General features: G+C 35.9%; 1 protein-coding gene across 1 annotated transcript in view; it reads right to left on the bottom strand.

The window, feature by feature from the left end:
- SCN7A (sodium voltage-gated channel alpha subunit 7) overlaps positions 1-25,532 on the bottom strand; it is an 82,238-nt gene that overhangs the window by 31,630 nt on the left and 25,076 nt on the right. The window contains exons 5-12 of the mRNA XM_012135066.5: positions 25,004-25,132; positions 23,492-23,583; positions 17,874-18,080; positions 17,400-17,469; positions 14,512-14,653; positions 10,521-10,724; positions 1,638-1,734; positions 706-950 (exon numbers count right to left, since the gene is read on the bottom strand). Of these exons, the coding sequence (XP_011990456.3) occupies positions 706-950; positions 1,638-1,734; positions 10,521-10,724; positions 14,512-14,653; positions 17,400-17,469; positions 17,874-18,080; positions 23,492-23,583; positions 25,004-25,132 (1,186 nt within the window). The remainder of the gene's footprint in view (positions 1-705; positions 951-1,637; positions 1,735-10,520; positions 10,725-14,511; positions 14,654-17,399; positions 17,470-17,873; positions 18,081-23,491; positions 23,584-25,003; positions 25,133-25,532) is intronic.

The following is a 25,532-nucleotide window of genomic DNA, read 5'->3' as shown; positions in this document are numbered from 1 at the left end:
TGGGTTGCTCTGTCCTTTTCCAGGGGATTTAAACCCAGGTCTGCAGCATTGCAGGCGGTTTCTTTACCATCTGAGCCACCAGAAAAGCTTACTATTCCTGTTGTTTAGTTACAAGCAACTAAACAACAGCAATAAAAGCAAACAAAATTGAACAATATAGATTGAACAAAATTGATTGAATATGACTTGCTTTTTTAACTCATGGAAATCTATTTCTTTTGCCTTTTTTTACATGGAAAAAAAAATGGGTGAATTTCAAAAATACCTTGCCATAAAGATAAGCTCCAGTCTAAGGTAGGTTCAGTTGTAACAGGATTCAAAATTCAAGTGCCAGTGAAGAACTTGTTATTCCCTGTTATTCACTCTGTTATTTCACCTCTGCCCTTGTGATCTAGGGGCTACCATATTAAGACAGGGGATATTTGAGATGGGAGAGGAAATAAATAATTTCTATTTAACTTGACTGCATTGCAGCTAGCTAGATATCTTAAATTTAAACAGACTCTAGCTAGAAATCTATTCAAAGATAAGAACATTTACAAAGGAGGGCTTGGAGAGGTAAGAAAGCATGAAAACAATAGTTCATTTAATACTCATACAATATATTTGCAGCATTTTGGAGTTATAGAGTAAAATACTGAGGATAATGGTGACTAAAGAACAGTTCAAATTGTAGGAGAAAATAGCTTACAATGAGAGCCTTACCATGTTTCCAATGCTGAGAATATTGCTGGTTTCCAGACTCATTGGATAGTGTTCCAAGGCCAAAAAATTTATGTTTAGGATTATGCATATGGTAAGGAAAAGATCGGTAAATGGGTCCATTATAATCCTGTAAACAAACTCTTTCAATTTTAACCAACAGGGAGAACAATCCCAGATCAAGAAAGTTTTAGCAAATCTATACCAACAAAATGGGCATCTCTGCCTGGATTTTTTAAGCTCTGAAACTGAAAGAACAGAAAATTATACATGAGTTAATTGTTTATTTAAGCATTAAGCATCTAATTAGTAGAAAAATTTTACTTTTGCATGCAAAGGGAGGTTATAACCTAGACTTTTGATTTTGAAATAGCAAACAGAAATATTTTGAATTAATGAAAATCAGAGCAAAGTAAATTTCCTCTATTTTGCTCATGCTTGTTGAGTTAGACAAATGAAAATGAAAAAATTATGTACCAGAATTAAAATACAGGAGTACTTCTCAAGAAAAACTAATATGGAATATAACTGAGAATACTATGTTTATAATTTTAGACTTATATGCTTTACAAAATAATGTCTTTAAATATTGTCTATAATAATGATTACTGGTTATATATATATATTAAATGTAGAGACAAGTATAAAAAGAGCCTTAATATGCTAATGTTATATACTCCAACCTGTATTTTTAGTTAAAATGCTCATGTCATTTTCAGTATTAAAGAAAATTCCTTGGCAGTTTTTGGTGGCCTTTTCCAGTGTTTAAAACATTATGCTTATGAAATTTTAAAGTACAGTTAACCTTAATAGTCTCATGTTCTTCCTTAAATTTTAGTTATTATCAACTAAAATTCTGAAGAAACTGGAGGATTTCTTAAAAGTGAGTTATACGAATGATACCTTTCATCAAGTCTAAATATTTTTTACTTTACCTTCTTTATGGCTGACAGTAGCATCATCCAGCGCATCCAAAGAAGTAATCATAGAAGGTGATGATCTTTTCTTCATTTCTAATTGTATGGTCTTGGTCTAAAAAGAAATTTGATGAGTCTAATTCTGGCTTCTCCCCTTTGCAGATTCAAGACTATAGTTATAAGAATTAAGCTATAAACGAAAGTTTGACTAAGCCATATTGACTAGGGTTGGTAAATCTCGTGCCAGCCACCGCGGTCATACGATTAACCCGAGCTAACAGGAACACGGCGTAAAACGTGTTAAAGCACCACATTAAATAGAGTTAAATTCGAATTAAACTGTAAAAAGCCATAATTGCAACAAAAATAAATGACGAAAGTAACCCTATAACAGCTGACACACTATAGCTAAGACCCAAACTGGGATTAGATACCCAGTTTACAACCTTAAAAATGCCGATTCTTACTTCCAAAAACCTTTCTGGGTTCCATAATTTGCCACTTTTTACACTATAGGTACTTTTTTTTTTTTTTTTTTGGCTGTGTGGCATGAGAGATCTTAGTACCCCAACCAGGGATCAAAGCATTGCACTTGCAGTGGAAGCAAGTGTCCTAACCACTAGACTTTCAGGGAAGCCCCACTATACGTACTATTAAACTGACTTAGGGTTATTTGGAAAATACATCTGCATTTCTTGTAAGTCAACTAAATCACGTTATACTATGAGGTCAACTATAAAAGGAGTAAACTAGAGAATGTTAGTGCTATTACCCATATTTGACAAAGAATTCAATGTCCAGTTTAGAACTATTATGGAACATCCAGTTGGCAGATATGCTACTGAATATTAACATGTTACATTTCTCTAACACCTTATATTTTTATACTTGAAGATATGTTAGCTATGACTTCATAAACTCTTTTGATTAAATCAAATTATTTGTATTGAGATGATAAAATATGTAATATCAGGTAACAGAATGAATTTTAAAGGATGGGTCTGATTAGAACACACATAATAATCCCAAAAGGAAATCATTTCTTTCTGTCCCTCTTGTCTCTTGTATAATGGTTTTAAGACATCCTGTTTGGCTGGTACAGTTACAAAGCTTAAAAGAACCCTTGCATTGGAAAGGCACTCAAAACTCTAAGGTTTTGATGTAGGTGTTACAAGTTCTACACATTCATGATTATCACAAGCATGGCCCCAGAGGTTTCTAGCGATCATGAGTAAATTTTGTTTTTGAATGTAAACTGTAAGTAACTGACAAGGGGTAGATGATATTGCACCATAGAACTCCCAACGATTTTTACATTCGGCACACACGAAGAATAATAATATTTGTATGTTGTTAATTTGGTACATAGGTGAGCTTAATAGGTGAAATACTGTCTCTGACTTTTTGTGACCCCATAGACTGTAGTCCACCAGGCTCCTCTGTCCATGGAATTATCCAGGCAGGAATACTGGAGTGGGAAGCCATTCCCTTCTCCAGGGGATCTTCCTGACCCAGGGATCAGACCCAGGGATCAAACCCAGGTCTCCCTCATTGCAGGCAGATTTCTTTACCATGTGAGCTACCAATGAATACATTTACATAGATGAGGTATATTTTGAATAAGGATAACTGGCATGGGCACTGAGGGCATTAATGATTGAAGTTCACTAATAACCCAGAACAACCTGGCTGGCAGGCTCCGCTGTGGTCTATCTGAAGTCCCAGAAGAGAGATCAAGGAAATCATCAAATTCATCTCACTCGGTTTCAGTCAAGTTCCCCCTAATTTCAAAACTAGAGCTCAAAGAGGTAAAAACCAACTCCACTACATACTGTTCCATCAGAAAAATGACAGGTTCTTTAAGTCTACAGATCTCTGTTGCCTCACTTTTTTCTTAATTGAAAAAATAAGCAAAAGCTCAGGATGCAAAACTAATTTATTTATTTAAACCATGCTTATTCCAGAAAGTATTTTCTTAGCTGCTTTACAAGGCTACATAAAATATGTGATAATTTATATAATTCCAAATTTCTATGAATTAAAATCCAACAGAACTATAATTTTTCTGTTATTAAAGTCCAAGAGGAATTTGCCAGGTGTTTCTTCATAAAGATACTTCATCATATCCTTAATGATATCCTCTACTATAATCTTAATACTGAGGAATTATTTCTCACAGAGCTACTTCTGATAGTGACAATGTTTGATGAATTTACACCAAAGAACAATTCAGTAAAGATAATCATCCATGGTTGGAGGGGCAGTGGAATGGGGAGGGTAATAATATTATTGTTGATACAGTCAAGGCTCAATTCATTACTGATTTAGCTTGAACTGCCGTCTATGGGGTCGCACAGAGTCGGACACGACTGAAGTGACTTAGCGGCAGCAGCAGCAGTGAATACATCTGGGCTTCCCAGGTGGTGTGTGGTAAAGAACTCACCTGCCAATGCAGGAGACTTAAGAGATGTGGGTTCGATCCCTAGGTCAGAAAGATTCCCTGGAGGATAGCAAGGCAACCCACTCCAGTATTCTTGCCTGGCTAATCCCATGGACAGAGGAGCCTGGTGGGCTACAGTCCATATGGTCAAAAGAGCTGGAAACAACTGAAACGACTTAGCATGCACACATGCAAGGATGTATTTTAGGATATATAATGAACAAACTACATTATCAGTCTAGTAATATATTTACCTCAATTGAGCCTTTCAAAAATATTGAATAAGTGCCCGTAAGTTGGGTAACTACTAAAGATATTGCTATTTTATAATGCAAATTGAGAGGACTATGATGGAGAAGGAAATGGCAACCCACTCCAGTATTCTTGCCTGGAGAATTCCATGGATGGAGGAGCTTGGTGGGCTACAGTCCACGGGTCGCAAAGAGTCGGACATGACTTCACTTTCACTTTCATGATGGGAAAAAAATCTCCTTGTTGAAAATATAAGAACTAGTAAGGGCATATGCCTGAATTTTAGACAATCCAATGTTAAAATTAGACTGGAAGAAGGGGCTAAGATTCTTCTCAGCACTGGTTTCAATTTTCTCTGGAAGGGAACTGTTAATAAGGAAAAACTCAGTCATACTTCTGGTGTTAAGCAATGAACACCTGGAATGTTCATCTTGGACTCAGGCTCTCTCTCCTTTCCGAAACCACACTGGCCTATTTCATTCTCTAACTCATCCTGTTCCTGCCCACCAGAGAGCAAGGACTCATTCTTCAGACCTCAGATCAAGTGCCAGGTCCTCATAAAAACCTTTTATGACTCAGAGAAATCCTTTATTAAAGGCCCTCAAACACTATGTTTCTCACTTTTATGGCACCTTCCACATTTTCATTTAATTTTCTTAGGGAATAATTATACTCACCAGCTACCCAATAGGTTGCTTCAACTATTAATGACATTATACTTACAATTTTTCATGTATTAACCACCCTACTTTTTTCCTGAAGTATTGTAAAACAAATTCCACACATCATAAAATTCCAGGGTAAGCTCTTTAAAAAAATAATCACAACACCATTACCAAAATCAAGGAAAATTAGTAATTCCTTAATATTATCCAATACCTAGATCATGCTCAGTTTTCTTTCATTACTCAGAAACATTCTATTATAGTTAATTTGTTCCAATCAAAATACAAAAAAGTAAAACTTTTTTTTTGGTTTGTAGTTCTGTTGGTTAAGGTATATTATTTATCCTACATGATTTGTTAAAAATACTGAATCACTCATAGAATTTTCCACATTCTTAATTTGGCAGATTATGTCTTTTTAGTGTAATTTAATGCATTCTTCTCTCTTATAGTCTCTAGAAAGAGATGGTTAGATTTAGAAGCTTATTAGGTAGTACAGATTTTGGCAAGAATATATTGGGATGTTCTATGTTTCCTATTTAAAAACATCAGGAGAGACAATGCTTGGTGGTCCCAGTTACAGATTTGCTATAATAATTTTATAGTTTATCTCCCCATTAGACCACTAGCTTCATGAAGATAGTCTATTTGTATTCACTAATTTTTAAATCTCCAATGTTTAATACAATGCCTAATACAGAAAATTGTCAATGATGTTTTATTTAATTATATAGGTGAATTCTAAGATTGTCATTTTATATGGCACACTTTTTAATACCTACATTCCTACTTTTGTGTATATCAGATTTTTTCTGAAGTTTTGCCAATAACTGAGAATTCATCGACAAATTTCACCTAGAAACTGTGTAATTGATGGAATAATAAGGTTTCAGCGTTGATTCTCTAGAACAATGATGAAAAATGTGTTCTCTTTCTCACTGTCAAGAAATCACATACCTATAAATATAGATGAAATTTTGCAACTGGAACTCCTCGATAAGAATTACATTAAGAATTTGTGAAGACACTATTTATGTGTCTGGCACATGATGTTCAGTCGCTAAGTCATATCTGACTCTTTGCGACCACAGGGACCGTACCATGCCAGGCTTCCTTGTCCTTCGCTATCTCCCCGAGTTTGCTCAAAGTCATGTCCACGACTTTGATTGGCGATGCTAACTAACCATCTCATTCTCTGCCGCTCTCTTCTCCTGGCACATAGCTGACAATAAATATTATATACTATTATATTATTGTCATTATTATTATTTTAGTTATCCCTGAAAAGGGGACACAGTCCAAGATTTGAGAATTTCATATTGATGAGTATTCTCCATACAGACTGCTGTGCCTTCTTGCAGTGGTCTTCCTGTGTTTCCTATAATTAATCAATACCATTTTTTCAGTTGCTTAGTATACTCTAAGCAGTGCTAAGTGCTTTACAAGCATTTATTTAATTTGAATCTCACAACTTATGACAGATATTATAATATACACCTTACAGATGAAGAACCTGAGGCTTAGAATGGTTAACTTCAGATGTGTAGAGGATACCACCCTAATGACAGAAAGTGAAGAGGAATTAAAGAGCCTCTTGATGAAGGTGAAAGAGGAGAGTTAAAAAGCTGGCTGAAAACTCAAAATTCAAAAAGCAAAGATCACGGCATCCGGTCCCCTCACTTCATGGCAAATAGATGGAGGAAAAATGGAAACGGTGACAGGCTTTATTTTCTTGGGCGACAAAACCACTGTGGCTGCAGCCATGAAATTAAAATACACTTGTCTTAGAAGAAAAGCTTTGACAAATCTAGACAGCATATAAAAAGCAGAGACATTACTTTGCTGATAATGGTCCATATATTCAAAGTAATAGTTTTTCCAGTAGTCATATACGGATGTGAGAGTTGAACCATAAAGAAGGCTGAGCGCCAAAGAATTGATTCTTTCAAACTGTGGTGCTGGAGAAGACTCTTGAGAGTCTCTTGGACTACAATGAGATCAAATCAGTCAATCCAAAAGGAAATCCACCCTGATTATTCATTAGAAGGACTGATGGTAAAGCTGAAGTCTCAATACTTTGGCCACCTGATGTGGAGATCCAACTCAGCGGAAAAGACCCTGATGTTGGGAAAGACTGAAGGCAGGATTAGAAGGGGGTGACAGAGCATGAGATGGTTGGATGGCATCACCGGCTCAATGGACATGAGTTTGAGCAAACTCTGAGAGATAGTGAAGGATGGGGAAGCGTGGTGTGCTGCAGTCCATGGGGTTGCAAAGAGTTGGACCTGACTGAGTGACTGAGTAACAACAACAACAAAGAAAGGTTAACATACTTGGCAAATATCATAAATCTAGTAAGCAGCTAAAATGGACTGAAATCTATATTAATCTGACTGCAAAACTGTGATTTTAGCCAATATAATTTACTGTTTTTTTGTAATGTGAGAATATGAAACACATATGCAATTTCCCTGTAATTTCAACATAGGAATTAGAATTTGCTGAGTGTTATATCAGTCACCTAAAGAGTCCTCAGTATGTTCCATTTAAAGTTTTTCATTCGCCAGCATTTTCTTATGTGTAAAAAAGAAAAAGAAAATATATCTTGTAAAACTGACTTTTACTCTCATTTTCCCAGAAAACTTTTGTATGACAAAATGTTCTAGTACTCTTCCAGGAAAAGAAATCTTTCATAATTGAAAGACTTTATTTAAATCCAGAAAGGGTTTATGTGGTCCAGAATAGCCAAATGAATGGAGATATTGGGAAATTACGAAATACTCTTTCACAGGCAGAGTTAATAGGGCATCTCATCTGAAATAAGAGAAGAATTGTGCTCTTGGATATATCTGTGTGTTCAGTTCAGTTCAGTTCAGTCTCTCAGTCATGTCCAACTCTTTGTGACCCCATGAATCGCAGCACGCGAGGTCTCCCTGTCCATCACCAACTCCCGGAATTCACTCAGACTCACGTCCATCGAGTCCATGATGCCATCCAGCCATCTCATCCTCTGTCGTCCCCTTCTCCTCCTGCCCCCAATCCCTCCCAGCATCAGAGTCTTTTCCAATGAGTCAACTCTTCGCATGAGGTGGCCGAAGTACTAGAGTTTCAGCTTTAACATCATTCCTTCCAAAGAAATCCCAGGGTTGATCTCCTTCAGAATGGACTCGTTGGATCTCCTTGCAGTCCAAGGGACTCTCAAGAGTCTTCTCCAACACCACAGTTCAAAAGCATCAATTCTTCGGCGCTCAGAATTCTTCACAGTCCAACTCTCACATCCATACATGACTACTGGAAAACCATAGCCTTGACTAGACGGACCTTAGTCGGAAAAGTAATGCCTCTGCTTTTGAATATGCTATCTAGGTTGGTCATAACTTTTCTTTCAAGGAGTAAGCGTCTTTTAATTTCATGGCTGCAGTCACCATCTACAGTGATTTGGGAGCTCAAAAAAATAGAGTCTGACACTGTTTCCACTGTTTCCCCATCTATTTCCCATGAAGTGATGGGACTGGATGCCATGATCTTCGTTTTCTGAATGCTGAGCTTTAAGCCAACTTTTTCACTCTCCTCTTTCACTTTTATTAGAGGCTTTTTAGTTCCTCTTCACTTTCTGCCATAAGGGTCGTGTCATCTGCAAACCTGAGGTTATTGATATTTCTCCCGGCAATCTTGATTCCAGCTTGTGTTTCTTCCAGTCCAGCCTGTCTCATGATGTACTTTGCATATAATTTAAATAAGCAGGGTGACAATATACACCTGTGTGTAGCTCTTGTCATTTGAAATGCCACTTCAAAACAAATTATACATTCCACATATCATTCGGACTACAATCATTCAATCTGTAGGATCTCAGACTCATTTCTAGAGACCAAAAGCTTTGTAATTTATCTGTGATTTCCTCATGAGTGATATAATGGCTATACTCAATAGCTTCTTTTGATTAATATACATGCTTTCTTCATACCGTCTACAATTGCTTCTTCTTTCAGGGGGATGCACTGACCTCATAGATATATGTATCTATCAATAACTTGTCATTTGGTATGATCCTGCGTTATGTCATTCAGGCCCTGCTTTTTAGTGGAATGACTTTTCTTGAGTTTCTTCACTGATCACAACTTAATGAAAGAGCTAGTTAATAGAGAGTTATCATTTTCCCCTTTTGGTCCAGCAGAGGCCTTTGGGATTAATGAACTTAGCCAGTCATATCACACATGCCAGAGTGAATCATGGCCCTCTTCCACAATTTTTTTTTAATCTTTTCTATATGAGAGATAAGCAAGATACAGTTCTTTTCCATCCTTTGCTCCCTCAATCTGTCCTTTTTACATCTACTAGAAAATATAGTTCAAATACTTCTTCCCAGGTAGACAATCTTCATTTGCAAGTGTCAAGAGTGAAAATAGTAACAAACCCAGAGGGATGGAAGAGAAGGCAAGGCATGGCTCCCTTCCCACAAGTGAGGGCCCTGCAACCAGGTCAATGTGTGGGAGCACTGGACTCGCTTGTGACCACTCTGGGCTGAGCACCTTCCAAAGGACAAACTCTGAGGCAGTGGGGCACCTCACAACACCGGGGAAGGGAGCAACACCTCAGAAGAGGCATGAGTGCCACCCCCTCAGGCTGCTCTGGCCCCTGCCCACCACATACCCGGACGGCTCAGGGGAGGGATACTAGGTGGCGGAGGTAAACCTAGGAAGATGTGTGAGACAGCCAGGTCCTGCAGAATATAGGAAAGCTGCTTCTGGTTGCTTTCTGGGGGCCTATTCTCCCATTTTGCATACTTACAGCAGAATTTAGATTTTTTTTAAAAGAAAATTTTCTATAACTTTAATATTACTTCTGCCAATATTTTTAGATTCATAGACCAGATCTTTTGCTATGAAGCTAAACATCTAAAAGTACATTCAAACAGAACACCAGGGTAATTGAAAATTAGAGTAAAACTGTATTGTTTTACTTATCATGAACTTAATTACTGCACAGATAAAATAACTTCTTATGCCAGGATGGACAGTGCATTTCCTCTTGAAAGAGCCAGAAAGTCATTTTTTTCCTCTTTTTACAACTTCACTACTATACTTTAATCTAGGTTTTAGTACTTTCTAGCTTCTAAATTGTGGAAGGTGCTATCACTTTTGAATTGAACACTGAAAATTTCCAAAGTCAGTTCTAATGTGCTGTATGAAGTAAGTTTAAATTAATAAACTATGCCTGCATTGTGAGAAAAAAAAAGTGTACTGCATTACGAGAAGTTCAAATATATATATATATATATATATATCTCCATAGTTTATTAGCAGTAGTAATATGCATTTTGGAACAAGAATATTGTATATATTAAATGACCAAAAAATGGTCACTCTTACCACACCACACTCAGAAAAGAATGTTATGTAGTAAAAGTGAGCTCTTTTACTAAAATCACTTATGACCTTATCATGTACCATACATAGATATTGAACATCTGTTAGAACACATATGCTCCAAGACTTCAGAAGATACATTCTGACTCTAAAAGAGCATTAAAAAAATCCATACCTCTGCTGTTATTTTTTCTTCTTGAAGTTCTGGTAAAGACTTCTGAAATTCCTGATCAACCGTAGCTTTTTCAGCAGCTGTCTGCTTTTCTTCTTCATAGGATATAGCAAGTAAGCCTAAGAACAAACTTGCCATATAAAAGGCAAACCAAAAACTTATCACCACAAAAAATATCATGTAGACCTTCCCAGAAGCATAAAGGATCTAAGGAGAGGTGGAAAAAAGACAGAGAGGAGATGTTATTTGTCTTACTGTGATCTCTGATTTTAAAATGAAAAAAAAGAAAAAGAAATTTTGTTAGAATTTAGTTACAAGTGGAATGCAATTACAAGACAGTTAAAGTACTGGCTTTACCTGGAGAAATAAGTGAAAAGCTCTTTAACTTTAGACATATATGTAAGATACAAAATAATGGTACAAAACCAGGGAAGAATTTAGTAATTTAACTCAGGGTGAGCATTTGATGTTTTTGTCTTCATTAACAGATCAAACATAATGAAAGGAAAGAACTGTCATCTTTCAATAAAGAAAGCTGGATAGTCCACATATGAATGACTGTTTTCTTTGCAATGGAATCTTTAAATATATGAAGTGTAATAAAGTCAAAGAATGAATGTCTGGATATTACTTTCCTTGGATCATTACTTTAGGGAAACATCAAAACAAAGTACAAAATCATGTCTGTTCAACGAGAGGAGGAATAGGAATATTTGATTATCTGTCAGGATACTTGCTTTCATGAAGAACCTCTAAACAAATCACACAAGAAAATCATATAATTCACATATATTAAGTCATTTATGGATGTGCATGCATGCTTCCCTGGTGGCTGAGACAGTAAAGAATCTGCCTGCAATGCAGGAGATATGGGTTCAATTCCTGGCTTGGGAAGATCCCCTGGAGGAGGGCATGGCAACCCACTCCAGTATTCTTGCCTGGAAAATCCTCATGGACAGAGGAATCTGGCAGGCTACAGTCCGCAGGGTCACAAAGGGTCGGACAAGACTTGAGACACCAAGCACAGCACATGTGTGCTAAGTTGCTTCAGTCGTGTCTGACTCTGTGACCCTATGAACTGTATCCTGCCAGGTTGCTCTGTCCTAGGGATTCTCCAGACAAGAATACTGGAGTGGGTTGCCACGTCCTCCTCCAGGGGATCTTCCCAAGCCAGGGATCAAACCTGCATTATGTCTCCTGCATAGGCAGGCAGGTTCTTTACTACTAGTGCCACCTGGAAAACCCCATTTATGGATAGAAAAATACAAAGTAGTAGATTTCTAAACCGAGCATCAACTGGCTTTTATTTCAAAATAATTACCTAAGATATATCGAAAAATTTAAAAATTTATAAGTAGATATTACAAACCCAAAATATAGTCCACTGATCTATCCTCACTGATTACAAGTAGATGAACAAATATCAGGAAAACATATGGATATGGGAATAGTTTTCACTTTTAAGCATTCATTTGAATCAACAGACAAGTATTACTTACAGAAAATATTGTGTTGATATGAGTTAAGAATGTTTACAAATTAACAGGAAGTTCTAACATTTAATCAGAAATAATTTCTTATTAATCTATAGTATGTTTTCCTTTAACAGTATTTTGAATAAACTCTATTATCCAAGTGAGTAAGCTATTTAAGATTTGGTTAAATATTTTCCCCACTAAATAGCTGTTATCAACAATACATTCTGAAGTCAGTACTAGATATCATGAGTATTGTAGGATATATACATTAATAAATACTTTATGTTTATTATTTCCTTAATTCTATGTAAAACATTTACATTGTATTTACCATGTAAAAAGGAGATGAAATTAGATAAAGGTCTCACAGCTGTGGGGAAATGCCTGAATCCAAAATTTTTGCTCTTTCCACTAAATGAAGCTGATGGAGAATAAAAGCATACAATCTTATTAGAATGAAAAAGTGTGCAAATTCAAGTTTTATTGTATTTTAGCAGAAAACAGGGGCTTATTATAGCCTGTTTACCATATATTTTTATGAAAATCAAAGGAAACAATGTATGAGAAGATCTTAGCTCATGGCAAGTATGTGATAAATGTGAACTATGGTTGAATATAACTCCACTCCATGAGGACTGACAACCTGTTTTGTTCATTTCTGTACCAATGCTGCATCAGAGTACTTGGATTAAATAATGCTTGTTTAATGGACGGGGAATGATATTCTCCAAAACATAAGCTGTACTCTTTGGGAATAACTGTTGAATGTACATAGTCATAGTCGGTTCAGTCGAGCAGTGCTGAGTAAAAACTTCAGTCCAAATCAAAGCAAACCTTATCTATACTAGTCAATAAAATCCTAGAGTGCAATAATGTCTTGAAAGACTCCAGAATCAGGGCACTCCCAGACTGATGTCTCATTTCCCTGGTGTATGATGGGATTTCTTTTAAACCACTGCTAACAAGTAAATTAACTTATACACTTTGAAAGCTGTAAATAAAAAGCAAGACATTCACTATTATATATAAAGTAAACAATTCATAAATATTCACTTAAATTTTTTGTTTATTAAAATTTTATTAAGCATTTTTATATGTTAGATACTGAGAACACAAAAATTAAAATAAAACAAAATACTTTTTAGGTCGTTTATCTCCTAGTGGGCAGAAATGCTGAACAAGCAAATATGAATGCAGAGACTACATCTTAAAGGGCGCTATGGACCATGCATTTGGACACTGAACTTCATCCTATAGACATTGGGAAATCACTGGAGGATAGCATGGTAAGATTATTTCAGAAATAAGAAGTTCCTAGTGTTGTGGAGGAGGCATGATACTTGTCAACAAGTTTGACAAATAACAATATACTACTCTTTCAAAATTAGAAAAATATAGTTTGCATAAAGAAAGCAATCACTTGTAATATTTTAAGTACTTCTACTAGAAATATAATTTTCCTACAAGCATGTTTGGTTTACTTGATTTTCATTTAATAATATATTATGAATCTTTGTGCTAAAATCTATTATATTATTCTTATCATTATTAATGGCCTATAAACACACACATGTGCACATATACAACATAATTTATCAAATCAATCATAAAAAGTACAGTACATGTGTGTTTAAAAAGAGTATTCTTCAACTGCACATACTTTTGGAATTTAAAGTAATTATTTTATCTAATGTATTTTGATATTACCTATGCTGCTAAAAACACTGCATATTCCATTTTTCTTTTCTTAAAAGAAAAGCTGAATCTACATTTTTAATGAGTATATATTATATCCTTCTGAGAAACTATGGCACACAAATCATCAATTATGAAAGGAGGCTCAGAATTTTTATTTAAAGCTTTCTGTTACTATAACTGGAGCATGACTGACTATTAAAAGAGGATGAGAAAAAATAGAAGAATTAAAAAGAAATAGTACATTGTAAGCATGAATAATCTTTAGTTTCAGCATGTGAATTCTTAGTTGCAGTACACGGGGTTCCTTGACCAGGGATCAAATTCACTCCCCCTGAATTGGGAGCTCAGAGTCTTAGCCACTGGACCACCAGGGAAGTCCCAACAATTTCTTCACAGAGGGTAATATCATAGGTTCAGATTTTTTGTCTGAAGAATTAGCACCTAGAAATGCTCTCTAGTTAATATCAAATATATAAGACCACAGAGTAGTACAGTGATCTCTGGTGGATGCATGTGTTTTAACTTTGGGGAAGTTATCTGCCTGCTTTGATCTTAGGGTCTTCATGTAAAAGCATATGCACATATTTATACCCTGACCTTGTAGGACTGTTTCAAAGATTAAATAAGATACCAATGCATAAGAACACTGACGTGGGCTCAGTGTTTACATACAGTTTGACATTGAATAATTCTATTTTCTTCTGGCCTCAATTCTTCTCCACACAAAAATTTAATAAAGTACATTACATTTGATCATTATTTTAGAAAGGAGGGGCATGGCATCATCCTTACGTGCGGTGCAGATTCTGTGTTCTTACCTGATGATAAAGTGCTTCAGGGTAATCCTGAGTCATTAACCGAAATAGAGCTAATAAGGCCCAGCCAAAGCTGTCAAAATTTGTGTAGCCATCATCAGGATTTACACCAGCTTTTACACACACATATCCTTCAGGACACTGACTAATTAAGATAAAGAAAAGAAAAACTGCTTACTCAGGTGACTTTTAGATCAAGGTTAAATCACAAATACAGAATATCTACCCATGAATAATAAAGGGCTCCCTCTTTCACGGGGCGTGGTTTTCTCCCAAACAATTCCCAGTGAAAAAATGTTGCATATGAGTTAGATTTTCAGCTGATATAAGTGAACAGCATTAATTAAACTAAAAGACAACAGGGCCTCACAAGTGGTTTTTGCCAAGTCTTTGTTAAAGATTTCTTTACGACTCAAAATCAAAGTGAAAGTATAACTGGTGGAAAATGACATTGATAAAAATAAAACTGCAGTAGTTGCGAGTTTAATTTTTAAATGATCTCACCTCAAAACCTTAGATGCCATTATTTAAAGAGTGAGAAAACATTGTTCATCAATAATTTATAAACAGTAACGGCACTTTGGTAGAAAGATCAGATTAAATATTTATTTCATTTCCTTTCATGGAGTCTTCATAATTTTGCCTACTGGGGTTTGGTTCTTGTGGTCCATTATGAAAGTAGTGGCCCAATAAATCATGCTTCCTCCCTCATCACCTCTCTGTAGTTCCCTCCCACATTATTGGAGCTTTGGCCATGTGACTTGCTTTACATATGTGCTAATGGCTAACAAATGGGATATAAATAGAGGTTTAAAAAGTACCTGTGTGTTGAGGCTTGCTAAATTGCTGACCTATAAGAATCTGAACAGATGAATTTTTGTTCTTGTCTTAAAACACTAACTTTTGGGATACTTTATCATATGGCAAAGTATAATGGCTGCAGGTGAAACACTGACATTCTCTTCTGGCCTGGATATACTATATCATTGTGATTGTGACTATCCATGACTTGGTATCTTGAGCATGCATGTCATGTCAAATCTAGTTTGGAATGTCCACAGAAAGATTTAGCTCGAGTGGGATGGTGCAGATACAATGAGATGGATTCACAGTCTGGACTTGAAAATAGAATGGGAGCCCAGCAGTAAAGGGGTAAAAAGGTTGAATGAGCAATAAAATGTCTAAATCACCTTGTATACGCTGTCACATCAGTCATGTCTGACTATTTGTGACCCTATGGACTATAGCCTGCCGGGCTCCTTTCTCCATGGGATTCTCCAGGCAAGAATACTGGAGCAAGTTGCCATTTCCTACTCCAGGGGATCTTCCTGACCCAAGGATTGAACCAAGTTCTAATTGGCAGGCAAGTTCTTTACTACCAGTGCCACCTGAGAAGCCCCCTCTGTGTGTGTGTGTGTGTGTGTGTGTGTGTGTGTGTGTGTCTGTGTATGTGTGTTAGTCACTCAGTCGTGTCCGACTCTATGCGACCCCATCAAATGTAGCCTACCAGACTTCTCTGTCCATGAGATTCTTTGGGCAAGAATAGTGGAGTGTACTGCCATGTCCTCCTCCAGGGATCGAACCCAGGTCTCCTGAAAGAGTGTCAGGTATACTCTTATTATCCCAGCCACAAGGGAAGCCTCTGGGAAGCCCCCTAAATCACTTTACTACAACTAAACTACATAACTCATTCTCCTACCCCTCTGTGCTTTTTCTCTATCTCAAGCTCAGAACCTCTAAGAACTAAATTTCAGATGGGTGCCAAGTCATTCCAGCTGAGGAAAGCAATACAAGGAATTGAGCCATTGTACTGCTGAGAAGCACTCTATTGCAACTTTATCTCTTCATCTGAAATTATAAGAAAATAAGTTTTTCCAATAGTCATGTATGGATGTGAGAGTGGGACTATAAAGAAAGCTGAGCACCAGAGAATTGATGCTTTTGAACTGTGGTGTTGGAGAAGACTCCTGAGAGTCCCTTGAACTGCCAGGAGATCCAACCAGTTCATCCTAAAAGAAATCAGTCCTGAATATTCATTGGCAGGACTCATGCTGAAGCTGAAACTCCAATACTTTGGCCACCTGATGTGAAGAACTACTCATTAGAAAAGACCCTGATGCTGGGAATGATTGAAGGCAGGGAGAAAAGGGGACAACAGAGGATGAGATGGTTGAATGGCATCACTGACTCAATGAACATGAGTTTGAACAAGCTCCAGAAGTTGGTGATGGACCGGGAAGCCTAGCGTGCTGCAGTGCATGGGGTCGCAGAGTCAGACATGACTGAGCGACTGAACTGAACTGAGCTGAAGACTTGAGAGTTTTGTCATCTCACTGAAGAATTATTTTAAGTCCTATTGTTTAGTCACTAAGTCGTTTCTGACTCTTTTGAGACTCCATGTAGCCCACTAGGCTCCTCTGTTCACAATACTGGAGGGTTGCCATTTCCTCCTTCAGAGGATCTTCGCGACCCAGGGATCAAGCCAGCATCTCCTGCACTGCCAGGTGGATTCTTTACCACTAAGCCACCAGGTTCCCATAAGCTGCCGTAATTCTAAGAATTGGTCTCAAGGAAATTGAAACCAAGCAACCCTGGATCTGAAGATTAATCAACATGATGCTGGTCAGACCACGGATGACCAATTTCAAGATGACTGTCAGAGCTGACTTGCTATTTCTGCATGTAGCTCCCTCCCTCTTGCCCCTTGATTGTCGGGGCAGATGGAGAGTCAGCCTTTGAACAACAGTCTACCCTCCCCTCGGTTGCTAGTGTCTAAAATAAAGCAAACTTTCCTTTTCACTAAATGGCCTCTTATTGGCTTTTGAGCAGTGAAGAGCCAAACTCCACTCTCCATTACAATACAGACTTGATAGAACATTAATACCACTTACCTAGCATCTGATCTGTTGCCACAAAGAAGAGCATATCTTTCTCCTTCCAAATAATAAAAGTTTTCTGTTTCTAGAAAAATAGGAAAGACATGATATTTTGTATTTAATTTTGAGTGAACAGCATATCTAAAACCCAATTACATCTGTTCAGATGGACATCCTTCTCTACAGTAAGAAGGAAGGAGTTTGTAGCCTACCATTTTCTCTCAATCTATAAAGCTTTGGTCATATTTATTTATTTTTGAAATGATAAAATTTGTGAGTTTTAACAATTCCAAACTTAGGTTTCCCTGACATAACTGTCTGAAGACGTGGAACTTTATCATCCTGATAAAGGAAACTAATCCAAATTAGTACTTGAGCATAGTTAAGTATGTACATGAAGATTGTTCTGAAGTTGAATTTGTTCTGAAATTGAAGGTGCAACATTTCTGTGAAGAATGCTTTTTGATATAGATGGCAAGGGATTCTTACCTCGAATATAATATGGGTTTCCAGTTCTATTATTCAGCATGTCAGTTTCATTTTCTTGGGGCCATCGCAAACATTTATGCTTCAGATTGCCCATGAAGAGCCCCATCCCAATTAGAGAAAATACACTCAGAAAAAAGACAGTTAGGATAGTGACCACAGTGAGTTTCTTCAAACAATGGATGAGTATCGCTACAAAAGACTTCATTCCTGAGAAGAGAAAGGTTTGTTTTTGGTAAAATAAAATACCTTAGTAAAGCAGCATTAGCAAACTTCTCCCATGGCGAATGCAGATGCCATTGAAATCAATAGCTTTGTGTTTTATAATTTCATTTATCATTACCTAGATCGGATAAATAAAACAAATAACATGCTAAACTTTGAGATTTATGTATTATTGCTAATTTATTACATCTGGCAATAATTCAGAGATACTTTAGTACTTTTACTTGTTTGTTTCTTTGTACTACATAAAGAACAGGCCTCCTCTCTTGGTTACTATTTTTCATACTAATTACCATTATTTATAAGCACAGGTAAAGGCATTGAGTTATAAATCAACATCAGTTGCAAATGTTGTTGAAAAAAGAAATAGTCTGAAATGCAGTATTCTATACATTTTAAAGGAGATCAGTCCTGGGTGTTCTTTGGAAGGAATGATACTAAAGCTGAAACTCCAGTACTTTGGCCACCTCTGGTGAAGAGTTGACTCATTGGAAAAGACTCTGATGTTGGGAGGGATTGGGGGCAGGAAGAGAAGGGGACGACAGAGGATGAGATGGCTGAATGGCATCACCGACTTGATGGATGTGAGTTTGAGTGAACTCTGGGAGTTGGTGATGGACAGGGAGGCCTGGCATGCTGCAATTCATGGGGTCACAAAGAATTGGACACGACTGAGCGACTGAACTGAACTGATATGTTTTTATTATCTTTTGATGAACTCAATCTTTGAAGCTCATTAAATAAAACATGAAAAAATTTTATGAATAGAAATGGAATAACATATAACTGTGATTATATATCACTGTATTTATACCAGAATACTTGTTAATTAAGAATTAAACTTCAATGTTAGTTTTATTTATGGACACTTATTTTTCTAACTATTAAATAATACATGCTCAATTCTGAAAATATAGAAAGCAAGAAAAATAGCAAACACCCCATAATTATACTTCATAGATGAAACTACCTTAACTCTTCTTTCCGTCAATAATGGATGAAAATATACCAGCTCCATGATGTTGAGCAAGTTACCAACAGTTTAATGTTTTTCTTTAATTATTTTTAAGAGAGTATAAATATACTTATTTCATATATCATTGTGAGAATTGAAAATCTATTTTAAAAAATGACATCCTCAGATGATTAGATTTCTTGAGTTTAATAGAAAAGTTATTAGAAAAGAGTGTCCTCAAATAAAACTAACTTTAAAATACTTGGGTGCAATCTCAAAAACAACAGAATGATCTCTATTTGTTTCCAAGGCAAACCATTCAATATCACAGTAATCCAAGTCTATTCCGCAACCACTGAAGTTGAAGAAGCTGAAGTTGAATGGTTCTGTGATGACCTAGAAGACCATCTAGAACTAACACCAAAAAAAGATGTCCTTTTCATTATAGGGGACTGGAAAGCAAAAGTAGGAAGTCAAGAGATATCTGGAGTAACAGGCAAGTTTGACCTTGGAGCACAAAATGAAGAAAGGCAAAGGCTAACAGAGTTTTGCCAAGAAAACACACTGATCATAGCAAACACCCTCTTCCAACAACACAAGAGACGACTCTACACATGGACACCACGAGATGGTCAACACCAAAATCAGACTGATTATATTCTTCACAGCCAAATATGGAGACTATACAGTCAGCTAACAGACTGGTTCCAAATTGGGAAAGGAGTAGGTTAAGGCCGAATAGTGTCACCCTGCTTATTTAACTTATATGCAGAGTACATCATGCAAAATCCTGGGCTGGATGAAGCACAAGCTGGAATCAAGATTGCTGAGAGAAATATCAATAACCTCTGATATGCGGCAGATAGCACCCTTACAGCAGAAAGTGAAAATAAACTAAAGAGTCTCTTGATAAAAGTGAAAGAGGAGAGTGAAAAAAAACTGGCTTAAAACTCAGCACTCAAAAAACTAAGATCATGGCATCCAGTCCCATCACTTCATAGCAAATAGAAGAGGAAACAATGGAAACAGTGACAGACTTTATTTTGGGGGGCTCCAAAATCACTGCAGACGCTGACTGCAGCCATGAAATGAAAAGATGCTTGCTCCTTGGAGGAAAAGCTATGAGCAACCTAGACAACATATCAAGAAGCAGAGACATTACTAGCCCACAAAGGTTTGTCTAGTCAAAGCTATGGTTTTTGCCGTAGTTATGTATAGATGTGAGAGTTGGACCATAAAGAAGGCTGAGTGCTGAAGAATTGATGCTCTTGAACTGTGGTGTTGGAGAAGACTCTTGAGAGTCCTTTGGATTCCAAGGAGATCAAACCAGTCAATCCTAAAGAAAATCAGCCCTGAATATTCACTGGAAGGACTGATGCTGAAGCTGAAGCGGAAATACTTTGGACATGTGATGCAAAGAACGGATTCATTGGAAAGGACCCTGATGCTGGGAAAGACTGAAAGCAGGAGGAGAAAGGGACGGTAGAGGATGAGATGGTTGGATGGCATCACGGAAGCGATGGACAGGAGTTTGAACAAGCTCTGGGAGTAGGTCATGGACAGTGAAGCCTGGCATACTACAGTCCATTGATCACAAAGAGTCAGACATGACTGAGTGACTGAACTGACTGAAAGTTACTCCTGTGATTAAAGAAATGTGATACCTAGAATAAATATATAATTTTAATTGCTATCATCCTAAAATACTTATTTACAGCTACTTTTGCTACTTGGAATTATACTATGAAATGTTTTGCTATATGGAAGTCTTTTAAAAGTATTACATTAAAAATGGAATTTCTGTGTCACTGTATATGAGATATTTAAGCATTAATTCATATGTTCAAATTTTTTAAAGAAATTTTGAACCAATGCATAAAACAAGACTATAAATATATAGTCATGCCTTTACTAAAGGTAGGACATTTTAAAAAATATCACTGCCAATTTATTGGAAGAAAAATGGGATATTTTAATTTGATATTATTGCCGTGATCACCATAAAAATCTTTTGAAATATGTATCTTTACACTGTGTATTTTTTATCTGATCACTGTCATGAGTCCTGTGTATATTTTGTACTGAAAAAAAATTTTCACATTGTTTTGTTGAAATTGTCTTTAGGAATTAGAAATTCTTAAATATAAGTAAGAAGGTATGTGTGCATATAAACACAAACTCATGCAAATATTTTATTAATAATAGTGATATTATAGAATATATATAAATTAAAATATACGTACACATATATAAATACAAATATTGTTATTAATATTACTATGACATAAATATATTCTATACAGAATATATATAATCAAGCTTCTTATGGAGCTTTAATTTTAGTATTAATATTTTAATTGAAGATAAAAACAAGCCACCATCACACTTTATAGACTCAAATTTGTTAATAATTTTCATTGCTATCTTCCATTCATTGCTATTTGCCATTCAAAGCTCTGAACCATATGTCAATTTTGACTTTGATTTCCTGGTATAACTTTTTCCTTCTTTTTACTTTTAAACTTTCATTTTGTTTTAGTTTAGGTGTATCTTTTATGGATTCTAACTTATTTCTGATTTAATTTTAAAGTATATTTCTTTAATTAATTAATTTTTAATTTTGGCTCTGCTTGGTCAATGGGTTTTCTCTAGTTATGGTGAGCAGGGAGCCACTCTCTAGCTGTGGCATGTGGGCTTAGTTGCCCAGTGCCATCTAGGATCCTCCTGGACCAGGGATCGAACCCATGTCTCCTGCAGGGGGACATTGGCAGGCAGATTGTTAACCAGCACTTGGACCCCAAAGAAGCTCTAGTCTCTACATCTTGACAGACAATTTTAACTCAATTATATTCACTTTTATAAACTGGCTTACACTTTATGCCTTAGAATACATTTTTAAGAGGAAAAAGGATTATTTTCATTCTCTTGAATAGTGTGTTTTCCTTTCTTCCTTGTTTTCATACACACTGTATAACCACTATGTGCCTTGATTGATTTCCTCCTTTGAAAAAAAAAGAGCAATTCATACCAGCCTGTATGCTCCCAATTCTAGTTACTGTATTCTACTGGCTTTACCTGAATTCCTCCATAATCTTTGCCTCTAATTCTAAGATGAAGACGAAGGTGATACAACTTATGTTCCAGTGATTTGTGGGGAGCAGTTAAAGAACTAAGACTGTGGAAACTCCTGCAAGGACATTTCTCACTGTTGGTTTCTTCACTGCACTTGGTGAATCTACCATGCCATAGACCATTTTTATCAAACAGGTTTATTGAGATATAATTTATAAACCATACAATTCACCGATTTAATGTGTACTAGTCAATGTTTCAGTATATCCACAAGTGAAGTGAAGTCACTCAGCTGTGTCTGACTCTTTGCGACCCCCCATGGACTGTAGCCTACCAGGCTCCTGCGACCAAGAGCTTTTCCAGGCAAGAATACTGGAGTGGGTTGCCATTTCCTTCTCCAGCTGATCTTTCCAACCCAGGGACTGAACCCGGGTCTTCCACATTGTAGGCAGACTCTTTACTGTCTGAGCCACCAGGGAAGTCATATCCACAAGGTTAGGCATCTATTATCACATTTCCCCAATGTTTTCCCTCTTTTGCCCAGCCTGGACTCCAGGTACAGAGTATGCATGTATCTGGCCATCTTCATGATGTTCCAGTGGACGAATGTTGCTTGCAGATCTTATTTTTGGTGTTATCACACTAGCTCGTGGGTTTATTCATTCAACTATTTGATAAAACCTCTGACTCATAACAGCCAAAAGGAAAAAAAAAAAAAAAACACCTCTGAGTGAAGTTTTCCTATCTTATTGTTTTTATTCATTCTGAACAACAAATCAGAAGGTATTAGTAGGCTTCCCTAAGACATATTCAGGAATGGGATGTGTAAATTACTCCTCGGCATCTTCCATCAATGTGGTCATGGCTGTACATTATTTAACAGAACCTTCTTGAATGTTGTGGCATGTGGAATACATCCTATCCAAGCACTGGGAGTAAAAGGGTACTTATTTTATATAACTTTGTTCATTTCAACTGGCTTTTAGATTCAATGAGGAAAAGAAGAAGATGGATTAGAAAACTGTCTGGACTGCTAATTCATTCAGAAGTCTAAGGACAATTTTAGTATTTCATATTTAAGACATAAAATTAAAGTAAAAAAATAGAGAAGTAACTTATTTTGATTGAGCTCTATATTTTGTTATCATAAGCATTGAAACCACTTCAAATAAGTAACAAATGTGGTATTTTTTTCCTTTCCATTCCAGGAGCGACAAATAAATTTGATATTTGATCTTATATTCATTTATTTCAAAGATGAAACATTGTTTAACTTAACATTTCTCCAAGCAATGGCAGGGCTGTTCAAACAAATACATGGAAGTACATAGAACAAAATGAAGACAAAGAACTCGATGTTTTTTCTTACCTTGGTTTAAAGGAATAATTTTCAAAATTCTCAAATTTCTCACAATTCTAAATACGGAAATGAAATTTAGAGGTGAATATCTTGAAATATGCCTGTGGAATTAAATTAAAGTCGTTTAGAAATCATATTGAGTTTAAGTTACTGACATTTGGCTTTTTATAATGTTTGAAGCTTGTTTCTAAAACCAGACATCCAAATGTTCACTTGCCTTCTTTATTGCATTTTGCAAATAGGTTTATTATTGATTGGAAGGGAAAGATTTCTACAGTGCAAGGTAATCAAGTAAACATTAATCTACAAATTATGAGAGTTTATAAAAGCTTGACACTTTGAGTAGTCAAAATTTCATCACTACATTATATTCATATTTTATGAATATGAATTATGTTCATATTTTGCAATCTTAATTGGTTTGAAAATGTAGTTAAAATAATAAAATACATAGCTTTTGAAAGGAATAAGATTTAAGTGTTTAAACTCCTGGTGCTGATAATGATGGTGTTGGTGATGATGATGACGGTGGTGATGGTAGCAGAAGTCAAAGTGTATGTTGGTTAAGGACACAGTCTCTAGAGCCAGCCTGCTGATCTAAAAATATAGGCTCTACTATTGACTAGTTGCGTGATATGAAAAAATTACTTGACTATTTTGCCTCAGTTTCCTCAAATGTAAAAAGTAAGGATAAGGGTACTTTCTAATTCTGAGGACTTGGGGGAGATTAAATTAGTTAATCAATGTATAGTTCATAGCAAAGCACCTTCACATACTGAAAGCCCTTAGTTGCATTAGCCAAGTTTTAGCTAATAGCAATGGCAAGAAAAGAAATAATACCAGTGATAGCAGAAGTAGTGATAATAATTTCAATGATATTAGCTACTATTTTTTGACTGCTCACAACATGGAAGAAACTAATCTGTTCTTTATAAAGGTTATTTCTTTAAAAAAAAATTGACACTAACTCTACAAATAGAGTATTACTTTAAATTATTTTTAACAGGAGTTTGATGCCTGTGACAATTTCTTTAGCCATAAAATAGAGTACATTAAATAGAAGGATTGAAAAAAATTAATACACATGTAAATTATTAGAATTCAATGTATCATTCTAGAAAAATGTGCATGTATACCTTATTCTGATAATTAGAATATTTACTATTCTTAAGCAATATAGATGAACAGAATCAAATATGCTGGAATCCTCTCCTAAGTCTCCAGGATATTTTCTGGTCACCGAACATAATTACCTTGAATGCAAAAAATTCAACCTCTATTGTTTTTGCTTCAGGTAGAAAACAGAGATAATATCCCATTCCTTTAATTTTCAGTGCATAGTCAGGATTAGTTCAGTTGGAGCTGCCTAAGAGAACTCTCTATGTCTATGATTTATGAATTGTTCTGTACTCACAGAATTTTACCAGGCAGAAAATTCTGTCAACCTCAATGTTTCTTTATGAAAAGCATTTTCTTAGCAAGCAAACATTATGATGTTTGCAACTTAAAAGGAGTACTCACTCAAATAAAGTTACACTGAAATCAAGCCAGTTCCATGAATCACCAAAGAAATAAAAAGGTCCTGCCCAGATGCCTCTTGCAATGAGTTTTACAAGTATTTCAAATGTATAAATTCCAAGCAAAGTATTCCTGCAGAAAAAAATTCACATAATTTTCATATGACTTTTCATATTAAAAATGAAACCAATATATCATAATTCTGAAATATATGTCTATGATAATTATTTGGCAATCAATGAACCAACTAGACAACAATAGGATAGGGCTTTAGTTAGGGCTTCCTGAGTCTTAATATTAACCATGAAATTTGGCTATCAATTTTTTTTCAACAAATTTTAGCTCAGGGTTATGTTTATATATATTTAAGTAAAGAACAAATATAAAATATCAAATTTATCCCACATTGGGAGTCCAGCAATAAGTAACTGAAATGTAGGCAAGTATGAAAGAACTTATTATCTACATATACAAAAATTTTTACAGTGAATCAGTATGATACATATTTACCTTCCAAAGTTAACTAATTTTA

Source organism: Ovis aries, chromosome 2 (assembly GCF_016772045.2).
Source record: "Ovis aries strain OAR_USU_Benz2616 breed Rambouillet chromosome 2, ARS-UI_Ramb_v3.0, whole genome shotgun sequence".
Lineage (NCBI taxonomy): Eukaryota > Metazoa > Chordata > Mammalia > Artiodactyla > Bovidae > Ovis > Ovis aries.
Note: the sequence above shows the minus strand (reverse complement) of the source record. Positions and strands in the feature narration are given on the sequence as shown.